Source organism: Odocoileus virginianus, chromosome 32, assembly GCF_023699985.2.
Source record: "Odocoileus virginianus isolate 20LAN1187 ecotype Illinois chromosome 32, Ovbor_1.2, whole genome shotgun sequence".
Classification (NCBI taxonomy): Eukaryota; Metazoa; Chordata; class Mammalia; order Artiodactyla; family Cervidae; genus Odocoileus; species Odocoileus virginianus.
The window spans coordinates 3975040-3998154 of record NC_069705.1 but is presented as its reverse complement, the minus strand read 5'-3'; the positions used below and the strand labels follow the sequence as shown (position 1 = coordinate 3998154).

Genomic DNA, 23115 nt, shown 5'->3' with positions numbered 1-23115 from the left:
TCTCAAAAGAGTCAAATATAACTTAGCAACTAAGCAACAACAACACAGAGGGAAATGCATTAGAGAGAGCAAGAGTGATAGGCTAATATTGTTAACATAAATTAGAAAAACAGAAACAAAAGCATATTATGTACGTCACCCTCATAACTTCTATGTGGGCAAATTTAGACCACATTACACAGTGCCTCTTGGGGAAGGATAGAAAGTTAGAGGCTTCCTGGAAATTGATGAGGGAATGCTGTCATAACCAGGAGGAGTGATTTAAAACATCCATGTCCTCCCGCTTCTCTAGGCTAATGAATATGCTCCTCCTGGAGCCTCTCAAAACCCTAACCTCCCACAGCACACACAGGACATCCGTATTCAGGCTCCCCAAGAGTAAGAACTGTGTGCCCTACAAGGTCCCTCCCCTTTTAACCCCGGGGCCTTGGCTCACCAGGGTACATTGGAACAGGAGGGGCAAGGGTCAACCCAAGTCCCCAAGACTACATTTCCCAGAGCTCCGGGGTGACGGTGACCGGACTCGGGGGCGGGGCACTTTGCAGACCGAGGGAGGGCTCTTCCCGGGCTGGGCCAGGAAGTGGGAGGGTGGCCGTCGCCCTGGTTCCTGGTCGTGGGCCCCAGAGAGCTCGGTGAGTGACCTGTTTATGCTTGCAAACTGGGGTTTGATCCGACTTCAAATGTGAGTCCAGGAGACTGCAGACTACACAAGCCTGAATTTCAGGTCCCAGGACAGTTCAGGAAGTTTGCCTGACACGTGCTTACGCTGTAATTGCTTGTGCAGGATAGCGGAGGGGTCACAGACCCCCACTGCAGCTGGCAGGGTTAGCATCATCGCCACCCGACACCCCAGCTGTGAGGATTCGGCAGGACAGAGAAGCATCTCTAAACGTCAGTTTATCCCTCAGAACGCTGGAGCTAATGAGAGAGCTTACTTAGAAAGTCTGTTGTGAGGAGTAAAGGAATGTATGAAAGATAGCTAATGTGTACAACATGTGTTTCAGAGGACAGGGTTCTCCTCTCGGGTAACTGCAACAGTGATGTCCACCTTCTCTTATCCTAACTGGGCGTATCCCCAAGAGCTCAGTCAGTCCTGCAGACAGCAAGCTCAGGATCACCCCTGCTCCTCCGGCATTAAGGGATCAGAAATTCTCTACCGGTCCCAAAACACCCAGGGAGGCTGGGTTGCGTTGTCTGCACCATGTAAGGGAATTCTTGGGGAGGTTTTCTCTGGATAGAAGGAGGGCCCCAAGGGTCTCCAGGGGCACACATGCCAGGAACAACTCTCTCACTGTCAGGCAGGCTGACAACAGCATTCCCTGGGCGCTGATGAGCCGAGGTCCGCAGGAGAGAGGAGCCTGTGGAGGTGGACGGCCCGGAAGCCGGGGCCCCTGGGAGTCCCTGCCCTGAACTTTGCTCCCCTGCCCTGCGCCCTCAAAAACCACACGCCTGCTTGCCCTCTGATCACCGAACTTTCCCTTCCCTTGAGTCACTGTTTAGTTCTCAACCATACAATAGCTGACCCCACCCTCTTGCAATCAGAAGGAAGTTGTTACCTGCCAACTATATATATAGTTCCATCCCACCCAGAGACTTATTTTGTTAGGCATTTACAGGTTTCAATAGTTCAGAGCCACTTGTAAAAACAGGCAGATTACACCCACAAATCTGACTCTCTATTTCTCCTGGAAAGGGAATAAAAGGCGAAACAAACATTCAGACCTTTCTGCTGACGGAGTCTGACCTCCTTTGGCTGTTTTCCTTGGACGGGAGGCGCTGCAGGCCTTCTGTGCCCTCAGCATCGTGAAGAGGGCCTGTGGGCTTGGCTTGCCAGGCAACCTCTTTTTTTTTTTCATCCAGAAGATCACTGGGCTGGCCACTTGCCCCCTGGGACTGGGCCGGTTCACAGGTCCTTGAAGTAGGCTTCGACACCAAAAAAACAGGTAAGAAAAGGGAAGGGAGGGCTCGCCTGGTGGCTCATGGCAAAGAATCTGCCTGCAATGCAGGAGTCACAGTTTCGATTCCTGGGTCAGGAAGATCCCCTGGAGAAGGAAATGACAACCCACTCCAGTATTGCCTGGAGAATCCCATGGCAGAGGAGTGTGGTGGGGTAGAGTCCACAGGGTCGGACGTGACTGAGTGACTGAACACCAAAGGGAAGGGATGGGAAGGAGAGGAAGAGAAATTCAGAGCCCAGGGAAAGAAAAGCCGCGGAGAAGCATCTCTAAATCCTATTCTTCAGCCAGGCAGCTCTACTCTAAGCATACACCCAGTGAATTGAAATCAGATGCAGGAAAAAGCGCTCGGGCACAAATTCTGTCTGCAGCAGTGTTCACAGCGGCTGAAGCTGGAAGCACTCCGACAGGAAGGAGCCTGGTGGGTGCAGAGGCGGGAGGGGTTGGGGAGTCACGGCTCACGAGTCTGGCATCTCACGGGAGGAAGGAGAGAGCTTGGAACTAAACAGAAGGGTGTCTGCACCAAGTTGTGAAGGTGCCAAAGGACTGAACTGTTCACTTTGAATGGTTTAGTCAAGTCGTGGGATGGTCACACAGATTTTTAATAATCTGTTGAGTCATGACGGGCTTCCCCTGTGGCTCAGATGGTAAAGAATCTGCCTGCAATGCAGGAGACAGGGATTCGATCCCTGGGTCCAGAAGCTCCCCTGGAGGAGGGCATGGCAACCCACTCCAAGTATTCTTGCCTGGAGAATCTCATGGACAGAGGAGCCTGGCGGGCTACAGTCCATGGGGTCCAAAGAGTCGGACATGACTGAGCGACTCACACTTTCAGTCACGGCAGAAAGGCTGGCGAGAGACACTGACCCTGCTTGTGGCCCAGAGTGTGACTTTGTCGCGTCACTCCCTGCCCCCAGGACCTCACTTTAGTTCCTCCTCCATTCCTTCCCTCAAAAGGAGGGTTGTTTTTTTAAACTATCAACTCCCGCGTACTTCTGTCCCGGAGTCTGGCTTTGTTCGGCTTCTGCCATCCAGACCAGCTCTGGGCGCCTGCTCGGCGGTCCCCACAGTACCTGCCTGACTCTGAAGCTCCAGCTCGGAGCCCGGCGGAGCCGCGGGCCTTCGGTGCGTTAAGGCGGGGTGTCCGACGGCCTCTGAGCAGGGCTGGCCTCGAAGCTCCCTTCCATCCCGGAGTCAAGCCGATGCCCCTCTGCCCTGGGGTCGGGAGTGAGTCTTAGTGTCAATCTAATGGGATGCCATCACTGAGACAGAGAAAAGAAAACAGACAGGATGTGAAACTCACACAGAAAGAAAATCCACTCGCTCCGTCTCAGCCTCTTCCAGGCGGTCGTGCCTGAAGTGCAGGCAGTTGGGATGGAAGACGCCATCTCGGTCCATGACCACCCCGGCTGCTTGCACCTCTGAGCCGCGAGGGCAGCATCTCAGGGCTGGACTGCCTCTGGACCAACCTGTTTTCAATTATTCTATTTTAGACTTTGGCTTACAATTTTGTTTGGGGGAAACGATCAGGACTTCTGTAGCTCAAAAATAACATGCAAGATAAAGTAAAATAAAATTTAAAAATTTGAAACCACCGCTGGACATGAAAGATGTAGACACCCCCAGACTGGGAGCTGAACTAGGAGGTCTTCATGTCAACCCACTCTCCGGGGCTACATCAGAGAGGTGATGGGTAACTGAAGAACCGCGGCACTGAGGGACACATCACGGCAGCCAGGTGACTGTTGGGCTTTGTCCATTCGGCGAAACAACAGGCATTCGTTCGGTGACAGAAGTCTCTCTGGCCTGACTTTCAGGGCCCTCTAGAAGTCGCCTCATCCTGTTCACCCTAGCTTTCTCCCACAGCACTCTCCCCGGTGACCGCTGACGTGATTGTCTGGTTCCCCAGGTTCGGACACTGAGTCCGGCCCGTGAGCAAGCGCCTCACGAGGGAAGGACGCCTGGGCAAGCCCCCGTGCCGGCCCAGGTGGGACTCACAACTCCAGAGTCTTTTCTCGATTCAAGGCAAGGCGGCAGGGTGTTCAGAACAGCGGGCCAGTAAGTCCCCATGCGGGGCGGCCCTGATGGGACACGGAGCCCCCGACACGGCTGACTCTCACACGGGCGGGCCAAGCCACTCCAGGAGCCCCCAGGAGGTCTGCCGGAGTCCGCGCGCAGGTCCTGAAGCCAGGCTGGTCAGGGGGACCCCAGGGGACCCGGGTGGCCGACACACCGCGTCCCCCCACGCCAGCCTCAGTCCCGAGTCCTCCACGGTGCCCCGAGCCCGGGCAGGGCGCTCCGAGCAGGCTGTTCTTTACCCTCCCCACCCGAGGCGGAGGCCAACGGGTCTAAGGCCTTTCACTTCAGTCACCTTTAAAACATGTTTTTAAAGTACTTCAGCCACAATGCTTCCAAGTTGTCTACTCCGTCCTGTAATAAAAGGAGTCAATTCTGCCCTAGTCTTCCTTAGTTTTTCGTTTTGACTTACATCTCCACAGGCTACGGGGAGAGTAAACTCCGGGGCTTGGTGATGGACAGGGAGGCCTGCTGCTGCAGCCCGTGGGGTCGCAAAGAGTCGGACACCCCCGAGTGGCTGAACTGAGCAGACAGCAGCCCGCCAGGCTCCTCTGTCCACGGGATTCTCCAGGCAAGAATACTGGAGTGGGTTGCCATTTCCTCCTCCAGGGGGTCTTCCCGATCCAGGCATCGAGCCTGGGTCTTCTGAGTGCCCTGCGCTGGCACGCAGAATCCCCACCACCGCACCGCTGGAAGCCATCTGCAATTACACTTTAGAGCTAAGGGAAGGTGCTACCTTACACGCTGGTCTTTGATGTGTTTGGTAAAACTTGTAGTATCGATCGGGGGCCTGGGACAGGGTTCACCCATCCTTGTTGATTGCCTGGCCCGTTGTGCGCGGGTCCTCCTGTGACTTAAAGCCCAGGAAGTGGGCTCAGAGCGACCCATGCTGTTCCCATTGCCTGTGACTGTACGCCCAGCTCTATCCCCTGTGCAATGCAGATGGCCATTTGACTCTCTTTCCTTCTGTTTTGTGATTTTAAAACATTCTTCCTATTCATGTCCAAACGGAACTACTGCTCTTGTTTTCAAGGAAGAATATGATATATTTAAAACTATTTTTCTATTATTTCTAGACTGTGAACCAGGAAGAAGAAACATTCCAAGTCTTTTGAATTAAAACTGAGAATCCATCTACATCGAACTTCCATAGAAAGGTTTGCTTTTCTGAGACATCTCAGCTGACTCCCTAAGTGTGTTCTCTCTGCCTCCTTTTATTCTTTTCTTGTATTTATGATCAAGTGAAATGAATCAATATATCAGTGCACATCTAAGTTACAAGTCAGTGTATAAACGTTGCAGTGTTCTCACCCAGTTTTATCCTGACAGCTACTTTCTAGTGTCTCCATATTTCACCTTCTATCATAACTTCAGTACTACACCATCCTTATTTTTAGTTGTGGAATATACAGGTATAATTTGGTTATAACATGCTGCTTACACTCAGGTTCCAATACTGGGTTCTTCTCAATGGACTTGAGGTTACTAAATTCTAAGTTAGCATCATATCTTAAAAAATAGAAGGAACAAAGGAAAAAAACTTTAAAATCAAAATACAACTTTAAAAAGTATACATTGATTTCCAAATAAAAGGGAATTAACCCACCCAGAAATGAAATGGTTAGGCAGGTCCAAATCCTGTTTCTTTGGTTCTACATCACCTGCCCTCCTAACTTACCCAGTACTGATTGGATATAGAAGTGGAAGAGGGTCTGTGGCAGTCTGGTTCAGTACCAGTTCTCTCCGTGTCTGATGCAGAGTTTTTGGCTTCTACAAATGTTGAGAAAGGATACTGATGGATGTAAAGCTGAGAAGAAATGAAATAAGCTTAAGAGATTGGAGATCAGTTAACCAATACCAAGAATAAAGTTGGAACACTAGCAAAATGGGAAAAATAACAGATTAAAAAAGAGAACTAGGCGAATCTGAAAGAAAAGACGTTAAGAAGGACAACAGAAATACATAGCTTATCACCATTAACCTAGGGCAGGCCCTTTTAAGCCTCTCACCTCAGGCCATGTCATCTTACCAAAGGTAATACCCCACTGTTACAATCAGTGATTAGTGGACAGAAACCTTTTTGACATGGGATTTTAGAAAATAAGGACTTTTTTTTTTTGACTCACCGTAATAAAGCAAGATACAGCTTAAGACTTGATTGATGTCTTTTCTCATCTTTTCTTCTCCTGCTTTTCATTCCTCAACTCATTAAATTCTTAGTAGGTGCCATTCTCCAGGAAGACCTCCTACTAGCTTTGGGCAAATATCCTACCAGCTTCTGGCCCCGCAAGAAAAGCACCTGCTTAGGTTTCAGTGGAAGCCCCTCAGCAGAGTCTTGGAGTGCTGACTCAGGCCACACGCCATCTGTGAGCAAAGCGCTGGTCCTGGAGCAAAGGTGCTTTGAGGTGCTCCTGGCTGGGCCACATGTCTCTTCTTTCAGCTCCATGTGTGCGGGTCCCTGCCCATAGGCATCAACCAGACAATGGTGCCCTTTGCCCAAACTGCAGGCTTCCCCTTGCCCTTCTCACACCGACTCCTCATCTCAAAGGAAGAGCCTGAAGGCCAGGCCTCAGCGTGGTCCACGCTTCCTCTCTGTCCTTCTGCTCCCCTCCTCCTAGCTTCCTTGAATGTTCTTTGGATGCTCTAGGCAGGTTCTGGCTTAAGACTTCTTAAAAATTCTCTGGTCCTTCCTGAGTGATCCTCCCACACATATGGACGTGGCTTCTTCTCTCCCATCCTTAAAATTATAGTGAAGCTTTCTCCGCCCACCTTACTGGAAACTGAAGCTCTCTCTGTGTGTCTTATCTTCCTTCTTCGCTCTATTTTCTTCAGAGCACTGATCACAATCAAAGAAATTGCATGTGTTTTTTAATTCATTCATTTCATTATCTGTGTCATACCAGCCCCCATAAGATGTAAGATTTTTTTAAGACAAGCAACCACTAGGTTAGTGATGTATACATAATAAAATTTCAGCAAGCTATTTATTGAACAAGTGAATAAATCAGTTTGTGAACAAACTGACTTGTTGAGTAGGAAAATTTCTGTAAAGTTCAGCTAAAGAGGAAACTGAGTAGGTCAAGTACCTTATTATATCATTCTCCTGTTTATATTAGAAATGTGTTTGTAAACTCTATTTTAATTGATGCCAATTTGTACCTCTCCTTACTCATCATCAAGAAAACCACATATAAACTCTCTATCATTTTACTCATCACTTCATCTGGATTTCCAACTTCTCATACTCAAAACGTGGAAGAAGTAATACTTTTCTTCACCATTCGTGAGCTTGCACATGCAAAAGGCATTAAAACAGCAAAAGCACACACCAAAGGCTTATAATTATAGATATTGGTAACCATTGTATTTACGTATTTAAAATACATTTGCTATAATCAAGCTAATCAAAGAAATCCAAGTACAAAAGTAAGATATTTGCTTTTGTTTTCCTTGCCTTAAGGAATCATGAACATCGAAGCATATTTTGAAAGAATTGGTTATAAGCACTCGAGGGACAAATTGGACTTGGAAACATTAACCGACATTCTTCAGCACCAGATCCGAGCCATTCCCTTTGAGAACCTTAACATCCACTGTGGGGACGCCATGGAATTGGACTTAGAGGCCATTTTTGATCAAATTGTGAGGAGGAACCGGGGTGGGTGGTGTCTCCAAGTCAACCACCTCCTGTACTGGGCTCTGACCACGATGGGTTTTGAGACCACCATATTGGGAGGGTATGTTTTCAACACGTTCACCGACAAATACAGCAATGCCATGATTCACCTCCTGCTGAAGGTGACCATCGACGGCCGGGACTACATAGCCGATGCTGGATTTGGACGTTCTTATCAGATGTGGCAGCCACTGGAGTTAATCTCTGGGAAGTACCAGCCCCAGACACCTTGCATCTTCCGCTTGACCGAAGACAGAGGAACTTGGTACCTGGACCAAATCAGAAGAGAGCAATACATCCCAAACCAAGAATTTCAGGATTCTGACCTCTTGGAAAAGAATGAGCATCGGAAAATCTACTCGTTTACTCTTGAACCTCGAACAATTAAAGACTTCGAGTCTGTGAACACATACCTTCAAGAATCTCCGGCATCTGTGTTTACAAGCAAGTCATTTTGCTCCTTGCAGACCCCAGAAGGTGTTCATTGCTTAGTGGGTTTTACCCTCACCTACAGGAGATTCAATTATAAGGACAACACAGATTTGGTAGAGTTTAAGACACTGAATGAGAAAGAAATAGAAGAAAATCTAAAAAACATATTTAATATTTCCTTGGAGAAAAAGCTTGTCCCCAAACATGGTGATAAATTTTTCACCATTTAGAGGAAGCAGTAAAAATGGTCTCATGATTACTGCTAGTGCTGTGACTTTCTAATCACAAAAAATTTAAATGTCAATAAAAGTTGTTTTTGTCATTGTTTTTGCTTTGTCGCCAAGTCTTGTCTGACTCTTTTGCAACTCCATGGATTGTAGCCTGTCAGGATCCTCTGCCATGGGATTCTGAGACAAGAATACTGGAGTAGGTTGCCATTTCCTTCTCCAGGGGATCTTCCTGGCCCAGGGATCAAACCCGTTTCTCCTGCCTTACAGATGGATTCTTTATCACTAAGCCTCCAGGGAAGCCTGTCTATAAAAGTAGAGAGAATGAAATAATAAATCTCCATTTACTTATCACTCAGTTTATCAACTAGGAACTAGAGGCCTATCTATCATATTTTCTCAACACTCCCACATTTTATTGAAGAAAATCATAGATGTCAGATCATTTCACCCTTTAAAAATGTCAGCATGCATCATTAGATAACATTTTTTAAAAATTTTTGAGAGTTGGACTATAAAGAAAGTTGAGCACCAAAGAATTGATGCTTTTGAACTGTGGTGTTGGAGAAGACTCTTGAGAGTCCCTTGGACTGCAAGGAGATCCAACCAGTCCATCCTAAAGGAAATCAGTCCTGAATATTCATTGGAAGGACTGATGCTGAAGTTGAAACTCCAATACTTTGGCTGCCTGATGCAAAGAACAGACTCATTGGAAAAGAACCTGATGCTGGGAAAGATTGAAGGCGGGAGGAGGAGCCGACAGAGGATGGGATGGTTGGATGGCATTATCAGTGTGATGGATATGAGTTTGAGTAGGCTCATATGAGCCTACTCATATGGATATGAGTTTGAGTTGCTGATGGACAGGGAAGCCAGGAGTGCTACAGTCTATGGGGTCGCAAAGAGTCGGAAAGGACTGAGTGGCTGAACTGAACTGAGCTTTTTCCAAATTTATAATAGCAGAGATTTAAAACGTTTAATGATGGCCTATGGTTTTCTTGAGGAAAAAGTGATATATGCTAGAAAACTTCGCATGTTGGTTGAATGTTGAATTCATAGAACGTGTTTAACCATCATTCAGTAACTGGAACATAGAGGAAATCATTTTTATTAAATTCTTCCAGCATATATCCAATGTCAAATCTGAGCAGAAATACCACATGTATAATGGGATTATAATTCAACCAAGAAAAATGAAAAATGATATTGCTTCCAAATAACCTAATAGTTCTCAAGACAAAGCATAAACCAATACTTGTTAACATAAGTACCAAGAGACTGACACAGCCAATAATTTCTTATATGGCTCTTTTTTGCAACCACAGTTCTTCATGTACCTTTTTTCTTTAATTAATTTCTTAAAATTAATATTTTCTATTTTCTTCAAGTAAGCTTTCTTCATGTACTTTTTTTTTTTCTTAATACCTTTTTTCAAACACTGATATTTGGAATTTTCAAATTTTGGAACTAGGTATTTTTGTGTAGTACTAAGAGTCTAAAAATATGTATTATCTGTAAAATCTTGATGTTGAAAAATAAATTAAAATGTTACTGACCAAGATAATGTCAGTCTCAAAGGTTTTTTTTTTTTGAAAAATTAGGTTATTAATGGGGCTTTTTTTTTTTTTTTGGCAGTAGAGTCTTCATTGAATCCTCTTTCTTGTCTCCCAGTTCTATTCTTTTACTTCCCTTTACTCTTTGTGGTGAGAGAAAGACTATGTGCTTCCAAGTATGTAGTTCTGAGTTCAGTCCTGTGGACACCGGGTGAATCACTTGATGAACCTGCGGCTCCCATTCCTTGGGGTAAAGCGGGGACGCTGCCTGGATAAACACGTGTCAGACCTAGAGCACCATCTCCCCTCCCTCCGGATGGGCCTTGTTCAACTCTGCCGCTCTGTCTCGCAGCAGGGCCAGTCATGCCTGGTACTCTTGGGCGGAAAGGGTTTTCTCACATTCTGAAAAGACCTTGCCAAGGGAGGAGATGGTGGCAAGTTACATTACCCAGACCAAACTGTGGCTCAAGAAAAAAGATGCAGTTTTGTACAAATGAGTCAAAGTCATATTGTATGAGTATCCTGAGACCCAGGCTTCCCAGGTGGCTCAGTGGTAAAGAACCTGCCTGCCAATGCAGGAGACGCAAGAGACGCAGGTTCGATCCCTGGGTCAGGAAGATCCCCTGGAGGATAAAACGGCAAACCACTCCAGTATTTTTGCCTTGAGAATTCCATGGACAGGGTGGCTACAGTCCATGGGATCGCAAAGAGTCAGACACGACCTAACATATCCACACAACCAGAAACCCATTTGCTTTTCCTTGCATACCTCGATGACATGGCAGGGGGATGTGGGGGTGGCAAAATAGTTGAAAGATACTTAGGGATATAAAATTTAGCTTCCAGATAGAACAGGTGTGCCTCTCTTTCTGTGCAATGTTAACATCTCTCCAGTGGAAATTTAAATGAGTGTTCTCTGTGGATTAATGATTATTGATCCTGTTACTACTGCTGCTTAACAAATTGCCCTGAAGCTTAGTGGTTTCAATTATTTTAGTTTGCTCACAGATCCTGTGAGTCTGTACTTTAGGAAGGGCACAGAGGAACGGTTCTTTTCTGCTCTCCAATATCCCGTCTCAGCTGAGAGAACTCCCGTGGCTCATGGTTATTGGATGGTCACATGCTAGAACCATGTGGAAGCACCTTCTCTGGCGCTGTGTTGCTGAGCTGGGCCCACAAAGAGTCAAATTGCATGGGGCCTCTGCAAGTGGTCTGGGCGTCCTCGCAGCATGGGAGGCTCAGGGCAGTCATAGTTCTCAACCAGGGCCTTGGAATGCTAGGTATGAGGGTTCTAGCTTATATGGTAGAAATTAAAGCACCTTTAAAAAAGAATGATTGTTTTCAGGTGAAGGGAAATTTCTCTACAGTCACAATGTTGGGCAAATACCACCTTCATCTAAGTTCACAGTATTTTCATTCCCCCCAAATAAAACCCCACACTCGTTGAGCAGTTTAAATCCCTGTCATGACCTAGCATCAAAGTCACATAGCATCTTTTATTGCCACATTTTGTTGGTTATAAGTAAGACGCAAGGCCGTCCGGATTCAAGGGACAAGATCTAGACTTCACTTTCTTTTTTTCTCCTAAAGATCTTTTTGACATGGACCTTTTTTTTTTTTTCTCCCAGTTTTCTTATGCATTTATTTATTTTTGACTGTGCTGGGTCTTCCTTGCTCCTCAGGATTTTCCCTGGTTGTGACAAGCGGGGGCCTACCCTCTAGTTGTGGTCCACAGATTTCTCATTGCAGTGGCTTCTCTCGTGGAGCACGGGCCCCAGTCCTGAGGGCTTCAGTAGTTGGGGTTCCCGGGCCATAGAGCACAGGCTCAACTGTCGTGGCACACAAGCTTAGTTGGTCCACGGCTTGTGGGATCTTCCCGGACCAGGGATCGAACTTGTGTCTCCTACGTTGGCAGGCAGATTCTTTACCACTGAGCCACCAGGGAAGCCCCGAGACTTCACTTCTTGATGCAGAAATGGCAAGTTTCAAAGATACTCTCACAGGCATCTTTGGAAGATATAATCTGACAGTCAACCCTCTGGCGGCAAAAAATGTACATTCGCGTCTCCTCCCATCCTGGCGTCAGGCTCAGCTTTGAAGTCCAGGATCGGGTCGGCAAGGGTAGATGCAGACGAGGCTTCTCAGGTGCAGTTTTGTGAGTACAGCTCTTTGAGTTCCGTTCTTCTTGATGAGAGTCCTTGTAAACCATCGTGACAAATATCCTTTCCTGACACACTCACAGGCAACAGTGAAACAGGTGACAAATTTTCACTGTGGACAGGTCCGTTCCCTACGGGGTGAGCAAGAAGCACACAGCACCCCTCAGGCCGTCATCGGTCTGAAATCCAGTGGGGCCCCAAGGCCAGTTCCCTGGGGAGGCCTCAGTCCTATCTCATGGGCCTTGTTTCCATGGTTCTTGCCTTTATTCTCTGGCCTTTTAGATACACCACATGCCTCTGCTGTGATTTTCATAATGGTTAAAACTGACAAAAAAAAAACCAAACTTATTTTCTTATAAGGAGACTACAGACTCATGGGGGTTAACAAATCTTTATCTAAGGATTTTCCTTCAGGGAGAGGGTAGTTTTGTCCAGAGGCCTCCCAAGATATACCCAGACACCCTAGACTCAAGTGCAGTGCGCTGACTTGAAGGATGAGTGTGAGTTTACACAACTTAACACGCAGGCATTCATTACTATGTTGGGACGATGTTTCTGAGAAGTGGAGTCCTCAGTTTGGGTCCCCTGAAAATAGACTGGTCTTCAACTCACGGCCATCACAGTGAGGTCAAGTTATAAGGAGGACCTAAAACGGAAGAATGTTAGGTAAGAAAAGAAGCATATTCAGAGGCGGGGGGTTAGATGTAGCAGTTTACGAATGAGAGACTTTTTCATTTGGTAAGTGATATCAGTAAACAGAAGAAGAAACAGGGAAGTGAGGCCACGATTGAAAAGTCAGCACAAAGGCTCGCTAAGATGGCTGCTGTGGGCAACAGAAGCTCACACCCCTAGGATTCACAAAAGAGTATGTGTGAAGGCCCCGCCGCCCTCCCTCAGAATTTTCCACCACAGAACAAGAGGTAGGTGCCTTTGTCCACGGGTTCTTGTCTCCCATTGGTTGAGAATTCCCCCAGAGGTGTTTCCTCCTGCATGTCCAGGCTCCACATGAGGGCGGGTTTCTGCAGGCCGCCATTGGAGAAGCCCTGCGGCAGGAAGCAGCGGCACCTGGGATACGTGTGAGTACAGGCGGTGGTGTGCGTCTCTGGCAGCTCAGTCGGTAAAGAATCCGCCTGCAATGCAGGAGACCTGGGTTCGATCCCTGGGTTGGGAAGGTCCCTGGAGAAGGAAACGGCCACCCACTCCAGTATTCTTGCCTGGGACATCCCATGGACAGAGGAGCCTGGAAGACTACAGTTCCAGGATTCGCAAGAGTGGGACACGACTCAGCAACTAAACTACCAGTGGTGGTAGCGTCAGGTGGAGGGATAAAGACAGGCTGGGCGTGGAGGCAGGGCCCCTCAGATAACTCCAGACTGTCAGAGCAGCCAAGCTGGGATTGGTATTCAGGCTTGGCTGTGCTGTTCTGGGCTTGGTCGCTCAGTCGTGTCCGACTCTTTGCGGCCCCATGCACTGTAGCCCTGGAGAAGGCAATGGCACCCCACTCCAGTCCTCTTGCCTGGAAAATCCCAGGGACGGAGGAGCCTGGTGGGCTGCAGTCCATGGGGTCGCGAAGAGTCAGACACAACTGAGCGACTTCACTTTCACTTTTCACTTTCATGCATTAGAGAAGGACATGGCAACCCACTCCGGTGTTTTTGCCTGGAGAATCCCAGGGACGGCGGAGCCTGGTGGGCTGCCGTCTATGGGGTCGCACAGAGTCGGACACAACTGAAGTAGCACTGCAGCCCACCAGGCTCCTCCGTCCATGGGATTTTCCAGGTAAGGATACTGGAGTGGGGTGCCATTGCCTTCTCCAGGGCATCTCCCAACCCAGGGGTTGAACCTGGGTCTCCCACACTGCAGGCAGACTCTTCACCATCTGAGACACCAGGGGAAGCCATTCAGCCTTGGAACAAATTTAACCTTTTTTGTTGTTTCATGATGTGTAAACACTAGACATAAACGTGCATAAGAAAGAAATGAATACACAGAGAACCTCTGGAATCAAAGCTGTCCATTCTGACAGCAGAAAGGTCAACTGCTAAACAGGAACCTAGAAGGAACCTCTTCTATTTTTCAGGACTTTAACAAACAGTGAGTCCAAATGCTATTTTGGTAATGCTAACAATACCCAGCTGCTTTCACTGTCAATAATTGTCGGGATTTTTTTCTGGATGTGTTTCAGAATAATTACAGTGATTACACTTTAATCATCAGCAGTAAACATTCACTCTATTAAGCTGCTGAAGTTCAGGGTTGGTTGTTATGGCAGCACACGCTAGCCCATCCTGACAAATGCTTTAAAATAAATCAGCACTACTTGGACCTGCAATAAAGGGGTGTGTGGGTCCTTGAACAAGTTACCAAGTGTGGTTTTTTGCTTTCTTTTTTTTTTTCTCTTCTTCCTTGATATATGGTCTAACTCCTTTACCTTATTTTATTATTTTCCCAGATATTAGTCATCTTCTATGACTGGCACCACATGTATGGCCAAACTAGATGAACAGCTATTTTAAGCACAAAAATTTGGGAAGACGATAAAATGCCTAAAGACTCATTTTTACACAATAGGTATGAGGAACTTGTGAGGTCAGAATCAGGTTGCATGATGAGAAAAGGCGGTTTTCCAGAAGGTTCAGGAAGTACACACGGGTCCACATACAACTTGAGAACTGTGAAGAGGGGAGACTATAAGTAGGAAAGGAGCTTCCCTCCTGATGGAAGTTCAAACTGGGTTCACAGCTGGCTGGGACTCTGCCATCTTCACTTATCAAGTAGGTGTCGAGTAAATACTTGTTGAATAAGTGCATGAATAGCCTCAGCTTCTGTCTAGGACAACACTTGACAAATTCTTGTTCAGTCACTAAGTCATATCCAACTCACTGAGAGCACACAGACTACATGCAGCACACCAGGCTTCCCTGTCCTTCATTATCTCCTGGAGTTTCTTCAAACTCATGTCCATTGAGTCAGTGATGCCATCCAACCATCTCATCCTGTCACCACCCACTCTCCTGCCCTCAGTCTTTCCCAGTATCAGGCTTTTTTTCTAGTGAGTCAGTTCTTTGCATCAGGTGGTCAAAGTATTGGAGTTTCAGCTTCAGCATCAGTCAATCCTTCCAATGAACACCCAGGACTGATCTCCTTTAGGATGGACTGGTTGGATCTCCTTGCAGTCCAAAGGACTCTCAAGAGTCTTCTCCAACACCACAGTTCAAAAGCATCAGTTCTTTGGCGCTCAGCCTTCTTTATGGCCCAACTCTCACATTCATACATGACTACTGGAAAAACCATAGCTTTGATTAAACGGACCTTTTTCGGCAAAATGATGTCTCTGCTTTTTAATAGGTTGGCTAGTTTTGTCATAACTTTCCTTCCAAAGAGCAAGAGTCTTTTAATTTCATGGCTGCAATCACCATCTGCAGTGATATTGGAGCCCCAGAAGATAAAGTCAGCCACTGCTTCCACGTTTTCCTCTTCCTTTGCCATGAAGTGATGGGACCAGATACCATGATCTTAGCTTTTTGAATGCTGAGTTTTAAGGCAGCTTTTTCACTCTCTTCTTTCACCCTCATCAAGAATCTCTTTAGTTCTTCGCTTTCTACCACTAGAGTGGTATCATCTGTATGGCTCAGGTTGTTGATATTCCTCCTGGCAATCTTGATACCAGCTTGTGATCCATCCAGCCCTGCATTTTGCAGAAGGTACTCTGAATACAAGTTAAATAGGCAGGGTGACAATATACAGACTTGTCATACTCCTTTCCCAATTTTGAACAAGTCTGCTGTTCCATGTTTTGAACTATTGCTTCTTGATCTGAATACAGATTCTTCAAGAGATGAGAATACCAGACCACAGGAAAGGTGAATTTCCCAGTTTGTTGTGATCCACAGAGTTGAATGCTTTTGTAGGCAATGATGCAGAAGTAGATGTTTTTCTGGAATTCCCTTGCTTTCTCTATGATCCAGTGAATGTTGGCAATTTGATCTCTGGTTCCTCTGCCTATTCTAAACCCAGCTTGTACATCTTCAAGTTCTCGGTTCACATACCGCTGAAGCTTAGCTTGAAGAATTTTGAACATAACCTTACTAGCATGCGAAGACTGTATTCGTTAGTGAGATTCTACAGAAGTTTGAACATTCTTTGGCATTACCCTTCTTCGGGATTGGAATGAAAACTGACCTTTTCTAGTCCTGCGGCCACTGCTGACTTTTCCAAATTTGCTGACATACTGAGTGTGGCCCTTACAGGAGCATTCTTCAGGATTTTAAACAGCAAAGCTGGGATTCCAGGACCTCCACTAGCTTTTCTCATAGCAATGCTTCCTGAGGCCCACTTGACTTCACATTCCAGGATGTCAGGCTCTGAAGTAAGTGACCACACTGTCATGGTTATTTGGGTCATTAAGACCTCTCTTGTATAGTTCTTCTGTGTATTTTTGCCACCTCTTTTTAATCTCCTCTGCTTCTGTCAGGCACTTTCCATTTCTGTCCTTTATGGTGCCCACCCTTGCACAAAATGTTCCTTTGACATCTCCAATTTTCTTGTAGCGATCTCTAGTCTTCCCGATTCTAACATTTCCTCTCTTTCTTTGCACTGTTCATTTAAGGCCTTCTTATCTCTCCTTGCTATTCTCTGGACTCTCCCTTCAGTTGGGTCTGTCGTTCCCTTTCTCCCTTGCCTTTCACTTCTCTTCTTTCCTCAGCTATTGTGAGGCCTCAGACAACCCCTTGGCCTTCTTGCATTTCTTTATCTCTGGGGTGGTTTTGCTCACTTCGTCCTGTACAGTGTTACAAACCATAGTTCCTCAGGCACTCTGTCTATCAGATCTGATATCTTGAATCTGTTTGTCACGTCCACTGTATTATCATAAGGGATTTGCTTGAGCTTATACCTGATTGGCCTAGTGGTTTTCCCTACTTTCTTTAAGTCTGAATTTTGCAGCAAAGAGTTGATGATAGGAACACTGGATTATTTCAGTTTACATTCCCTTGATCAGCCATTGTCCCACAAAGCACTATCACTGTTAGAAAAGGGTGGTTCGCAGGCGCTTTCAGTGTCAGCCACGTGTGGACCCAAACCATTCCTCCTCCAGGAGCCCAGGCCTTCGGTGTGCGTCTGGATCACCAACCCAGACTCCCCTTTCTTTTGTTTGGGGTCTTCAGCGTCCTTTTCTACCTTCAGTGTCTTGGCTAACACCATGCCACCTAAGAAGTTGGCTTTCACTGACTTCAAATCGCTGGGTTTGGTTTCTACATCCCACCATCTCAGAAGAGCCCCAGGTATTAGGTGAATTGACCAGCTGAATTCTCAGACTTCCTATGCCTACTAAGAGATTTTATTTGAAACAGTATTTATCAAGACAATTACATAACCATTACATCTTTTCCCAAGGCCTACTTGCCTGACATTTGCATTTCTAAGAAGGGCAATGCAAATGATTCTTCCCAGAACAAAGACCCATTTAAGCAGATTTTTCTCTTCTTTCTTATCTAAAGCAGCTTGAAGCTTCTTTCTTTAAAAAAAAAGAAAAGAAAAAAAAATATCCTCTGCCGTACCATATCTGTTATTCCCACCAGATGACCCACGTTGTGTGGGAGCCCACCACTACAAGAAGATTATAACTCCACCACAAGATTATAACTCCAAAAATCACCCAGCATCCTGAGCACCCAACACTGTATCTGTCATGTGAATGTTCATTAATGAATAAACAACAACAAAAAACCCCGTTTCTCGAAAGCTGCAAGTACTTTCAATACACTCACTGTTGTTTCAAGATACTGCCCCAACCAAGAAATAAACCCCTTAGAGATAGCAACTATCTCTTTTGATTTCTCTGTCTAATATAGCAGTATTTAATGAAGAACTAAAGATGCAAAAGGCATTCAAGATGTTAAATATTTATGACTTTTCTACCTACCGAACTGTAAATTGATTGGTGGCGAGAACTAGATCATATTTATGTTGGTATTCATGTCTCATTCTTACACCATCACATTCTCCATCTCAATTTTCCTCTGCAAGTCTTCTTCTCTTGAACTAGCTGTAATTTTTTTTTAAATTATCAATCCATTCATTGCTTTAGTCCAGAAATATTTTGTACCTATTTGTGTGTCAAAGAAACAATTTTCTTCTCACAGAGGGAATGAGTTGGGAAGACAGGATGAAGGTCAATAACTAAGAAACTTTTACTTAGGAACATTATCCAGGGGGAAAGGGGAACAGAACAACACACACAATCATAGAAACTAAGGCAAGAAACTGAGAAGCAGAACTTAATTGGTTAAATGTGAAATCTTGAAAAGTTACAAAATAATCCTAACAGACATGTAGAGCTAGTTTCACTTTCACAAGCCTGTGTCCACTGGACCTGTTAGGGGAAGCACAATAAATGAAACCGTCAGGCACCATTGCGTGGGTTATTTTATGACAGGATGGTCCTAGTAAGGAGCGTTGAACTAATAAGCCACCACCAACCAGAACAGTTCAGGGAAGGTCAAAAAGAGACACCAGGTACTCCTTCTCACTAAAATCAGTCTTGGCTGAGCAAGGTGTGAGCCGCCAGGAAGGACCCTGAGTCAGAGTGATTGGCAAAAGAAAACCTGGAAACCAGTCCCATCACCATAAAACCCAAGACTGTGAGCCACAGGGCAGAGCAGTCCTGGGTTCCCTTAGCTGACTGTTCTCTGCTTGGGCACCCTTTCCCAGTAAAGAGTCTTGCTTTGTCAGAATGTGTGTCTCCGAAGACAATTCAATTCAGAGTGTTACCTAAGAGCCCACTCTCAGGCCCTGGAAGGGGTCCCCCTTCCTGCAACAGACCTTTCCAGATAAAGATGCAGTGATTGGTTTTCTTTCAGTAGACTAGGCTCTTTTCCTAATTAAAAGGACTCAGAAGGAAATCATAGAAATAAACCAGGAAGAAGCTGGGATGTCATACTTAGACCTGTTAGTTACTGTGGCCTTGAGCAATGCATTCAAACCCTCTCTGTCTCAGTTTCCTACTCTGTAAAAAGAATGATGGGGGAAGAGGCATTTAGCTACAGAAATATTGTCAAGGTAAAATGAGATGATGTGTCTGAATGTGTTTTGTGGAGTATCAAATACCTCTCTTTAAGACTCACTGTACTAAGCACTTTGTAAGTCCATCTATTCCTCAAAATTATCCTGGGAGGTATTATTACACCTACTGTACAATTGAGAAGGCTGAGGTTCAGAGGACTCATTACCTTAATTTTAAAATTACCTGGAGTGGTGCTGTGATTAATAGTAAGATATGCATAGTAGGTCTTTGTTGCTGCTTCTGACACAGAGGTCCTAAAATACCTGGAATTTCCTAAGTGATGAGACCAGTAAAGGTGTCTCAATATTCATAATAAACCCCTTTCAATGACCTTTGAATTTATGTAAATTAGATGAATTTTGGAAAACACTAAGGAAGGGGGCTGGTTGCCAGGAGAACCAACCATGTAATTAGAGGGTGGGAACATTCAGTCCACTCTCCTGACCTCCATGGAGGAGAGCAAGGCTGAAGGTTGACTCAGTTGCCAATGGCCAGTGATTTAGTCAATTGTGTGATGAAGCCTCCATATAAAACTCCCAAGAACCTGGATCTGGAGAGCTTCCAGGCTGGTGAGCCAGAATGTGTCCACGTGCCACCATGCTGACCTCCATGAGGACAAAAGCTCTTCTCTTCTGAACCTCATCCCATATAACTCTTCATCAGGCTGCTGCTTTGTATATTTCAATCCTTTGTAATAAATCTTCAATTTAGTAAATAAATGGATTTCCTGAGTTCTATGAACCACTCCAATAAATTAACCAAACCCAAAGAGGGGGTCATGGGATCTTCTGATTTGTAGTCAATGGTCAGAGGCACAAGTGACAGACTTGCAACCAGCATTTGAAATGGAGGGCAGCCTTCACCTACCAAATCTGATGCTATTTCCAGTCAGGTCATATCAGAATTGTGTTGAACTGTAGGGTACCCAGCTGGTGTCAGAGACTTGCCTGATGGCGTGGGGGTAACTACCATAGGTGGAATTGGGTGCAAAGTTGGAATTGGTGAACTGAATCTGTACCTGATTAGTAAGCTGTAGAGCAAAAATTTGAACTGATTGCAAATGCCATCATCCATCTGTTATCCATGAGATCCCATCACTGTAAAAAGCAAATGCTTTTTCAAAATCACTGAAATATCTTCTCTAAGAAGTTACTTGCTCACTAACAGAAAAGAAATGCACTTACAGACAAGTAATGCATCCTTTTTCTTTAAAGGAGTAAGAGACAGGTGAATGGCTGAACACAAGTGATCTAGGTTAAGACACAGTTGAAAAAAATAGTTGATTTTGGAAAGAATTTTAGGCAAGGCAATTAAGGCAGGAAAAAAAAGATGTAGAACCCTCAGGTAATTTGTTGGCTCTTAGCTCCTTCTTAAGATCTAGCAGAACACATAACTCTTTACCCAAAATGAATTTCTTGTAGTTTCAGTCATTTTTTTTATTCTACTCATCAATTTCTCTAACAAACGCAAAGCAATAGGGGTGGGAATGATTTTCAAGTTTTATATTTTCCCCTCTCTGTTTCCCCCAAATAAGCCTAAATAAAAAAGCATTTTAGTCCAATAGGTATTCCTCCCACAAAGGAGCAGCGTTCAAAAGACAGAATGTTCCAGGCATTGGCCTATATTCATCTAAATTTAAATTTCAGGTAGAGTTAATATTATTAAAATGGAAATTGTGCAAGACTGTATGCTTTGGTAACTTGTTTTGTGAAATTAAATAGATTTCCAGAAACAGTCAAGCACTGGAGATATGCAGTTATTGTTTAAATCTGAGATAAAATGACGCCCACTTTCAAAAAGGAAAGAACTGTGAAAAAACCTTGTATCTTGAAAGATGAATATGAATCACAGGAATATGAATCTTACCCTTGAGGGGGAGGAAAGGGCTTTTCCTCTGGGGGCTGGAGATGAAGCACTTAAAAATAATTCAAAGCTCCAATTCTCTCGAAAGGCTTTGTGACTCAGAATTGCACTTATTGGACTTACAAATTGGCTTTCACAGATGTCTTGATTTGTAAACCAAATATACTGTTTGACTGATAACCTCACAGAGGCCGCAAAACGCATGGAAATGCCTGAGAGGAACTTCCACTGTGTTTGTTTATACAGGTGACAGAGGCCCCAGGTGATGCATTCAATCACAAACGTGATCCTTATCCACAAGGTTGGGGCTGGACTGTCTCTGATGTGCTATGCCTGGGACTTCCTTACTGAACTGCACCTCCTGTTCTCTCCAAACCAAAAGGAAGGAGGAAAAGGAACACGCAGCAAGACATGATAGAGACTGCGTGATGGAGTTTAAGCCGGGACTGGAAGCCGGGACTCGAAACCTGGATTTATTGGCTCTATAATTCCGGAGCTACCACATCTCTGATGTTTCCCTTTCCCATGAGGTAGAAAGTGCCCGGTTCTGAAGTCAGACACACCTGGACTTGAATCCTGTCTCTGCCACAAACTGTCTGTCCTTTCTGAGCCTTGGTTTCTATATCTGTGAAATCTGGATAACAATATTACCTCACTGTATTAGAGTTCTCCAGTGAAACAGAATGAATAGGCTGGGGGGGGGGGGGGGGGATGTGGGGGCGGGAGAGAGAGAGAGAATGGAATTATAAGGAATTAACTTCTGTGGTTATGGAGCCTGACAAGTCCAAAATCTACAGGATGGACTGGAGGCTGGAGACCCAGCAGAGCCAGTGTGACTAAAGAGCTCATGCTACAGATGAAGTCTGAAGGCAGGCTGGAGGAGAATTCCTTTTTGCTCAGGGGAGGAGATCAAGAAGGAATTCTTTTTCTATTCAGCCTTCAACTGACTAAATGAAGCCCACCCACATTTATGGAGAACAATCTGTTTTATGCAAAAACCACCAATTTAAATGTTAATCTCATCTAATATATCCTTACAGAAATATTCAGAATAAAGTCTGAGCAAATATTTGGGCACCCAATGGCCAACTCAGTTTTACACATAAAATTCACCACCACATTCATGCCATCCTCACAATATTCCTATGAAATGAGTACTATCTGTGAAGCTCATCTCCCAAGCTCAAACAAACAGTCATGTGTCAAAGAGGGACAAAGTCAGGCTCCCTTTGTTCTCAAGATGTTTAAAAACTAACTGTTTCTCCTCAATATCTCCTCCACATATATATTTAATCATGGCTTCTTGATAAGGCATCTAAACGTATTCAACCAAGGAAATTTATAGTGCCTGCTCATTTCACTTTCTGACAGTTCCACCATGATTTCACCGCTGAGGTAAATGAAATTGAAAAGTGGTTACCTAATCCCCTGCTCTCAAGAATCATTCTACTTTAATGATTAAATCCTCTTATTTATTCCCTCCTTTGAAAGATCCTTCTCTGATTCCTAGAATGATAAAAGGGAGGAGAGAATAAAGTGAGGAGGAGAGGAGGGAGGAAGGAAGGAATCACAGGAAAACATAACAGATACGTAACCAAGATAACCACATCAAGAAAACAGGCAGACAAGACCATTAGCTTCCCCTGGATTAACTCTAAAATCTGTAAGTGAGGGGTCTGGGGCCCTGGAGAGCAATTGTAAAAATCTGTTTTGAACACCCGGGCACATTAACTTGCTTGTGGTTAAAAAGCAGAAAGAACAGATATTTGTACATCAGAAGAAGAGCTATCCACAATTACACGCTCTGGTCACTGTGGAAACCATAGTGTTAGGGGAAGCACACTGACTGAAACCACCCACCCTGGCCAGGCACCATGGTAACCATTTGCATGAGTGGTTTTAAGACAGGAGGTTCTGGTAAGCAACACGGAACTAATAAGCCTCCACCCACCGGAAGAGTTCGGGAAAGGTCAAAAGGAGACACCACATGCCCGACCACCTCCCAGAATCCTTCTCTCTGGCGTCCATCTTGGCTGAACAAGGTGTGCGCCACCAGGAAGGACTCTGAGTCAGAATGATTGGCTAAAGACAACCCGGAAACTAATGCCATC

General features: G+C 45.2%; 1 protein-coding gene across 6 annotated transcripts; it reads left to right on the top strand.

Annotated features, from left to right (window-relative positions):
* Positions 1–554: 554 nt before the first annotated feature.
* LOC110125822 (arylamine N-acetyltransferase 1) lies at positions 555–9930 on the top strand. Of its 6 annotated transcripts, none has more exons than XM_070459809.1 (5): positions 558–632; positions 1861–1943; positions 5108–5188; positions 6255–6426; positions 7492–9930. In XM_070459809.1, exon 5 carries the CDS (start codon positions 7497–7499, stop codon positions 8367–8369), a length of 873 nt encoding a protein of 290 aa, XP_070315910.1. In that variant the 5' UTR covers positions 558–632; positions 1861–1943; positions 5108–5188; positions 6255–6426; positions 7492–7496; the 3' UTR covers positions 8370–9930. The 6 variants fall into 6 exon arrangements, with proteins under 6 accessions (XP_020730792.1, XP_070315910.1, XP_070315909.1 ...); XM_070459808.1 differs by having other exon boundaries at positions 6252–6426; XM_020875133.2 differs by lacking the exon at positions 6255–6426 and having other exon boundaries at positions 555–632; positions 1694–1943.
* Positions 9931–23115: the final 13185 nt, after the last annotated feature.

Coding starts and splice junctions, on each gene's coding strand:
- LOC110125822 (XM_020875133.2), top strand. CDS start 7,497: ATGAACATCGAAGCATATTTTGAAAGAATTGGTTATAAGCACTCGAGG.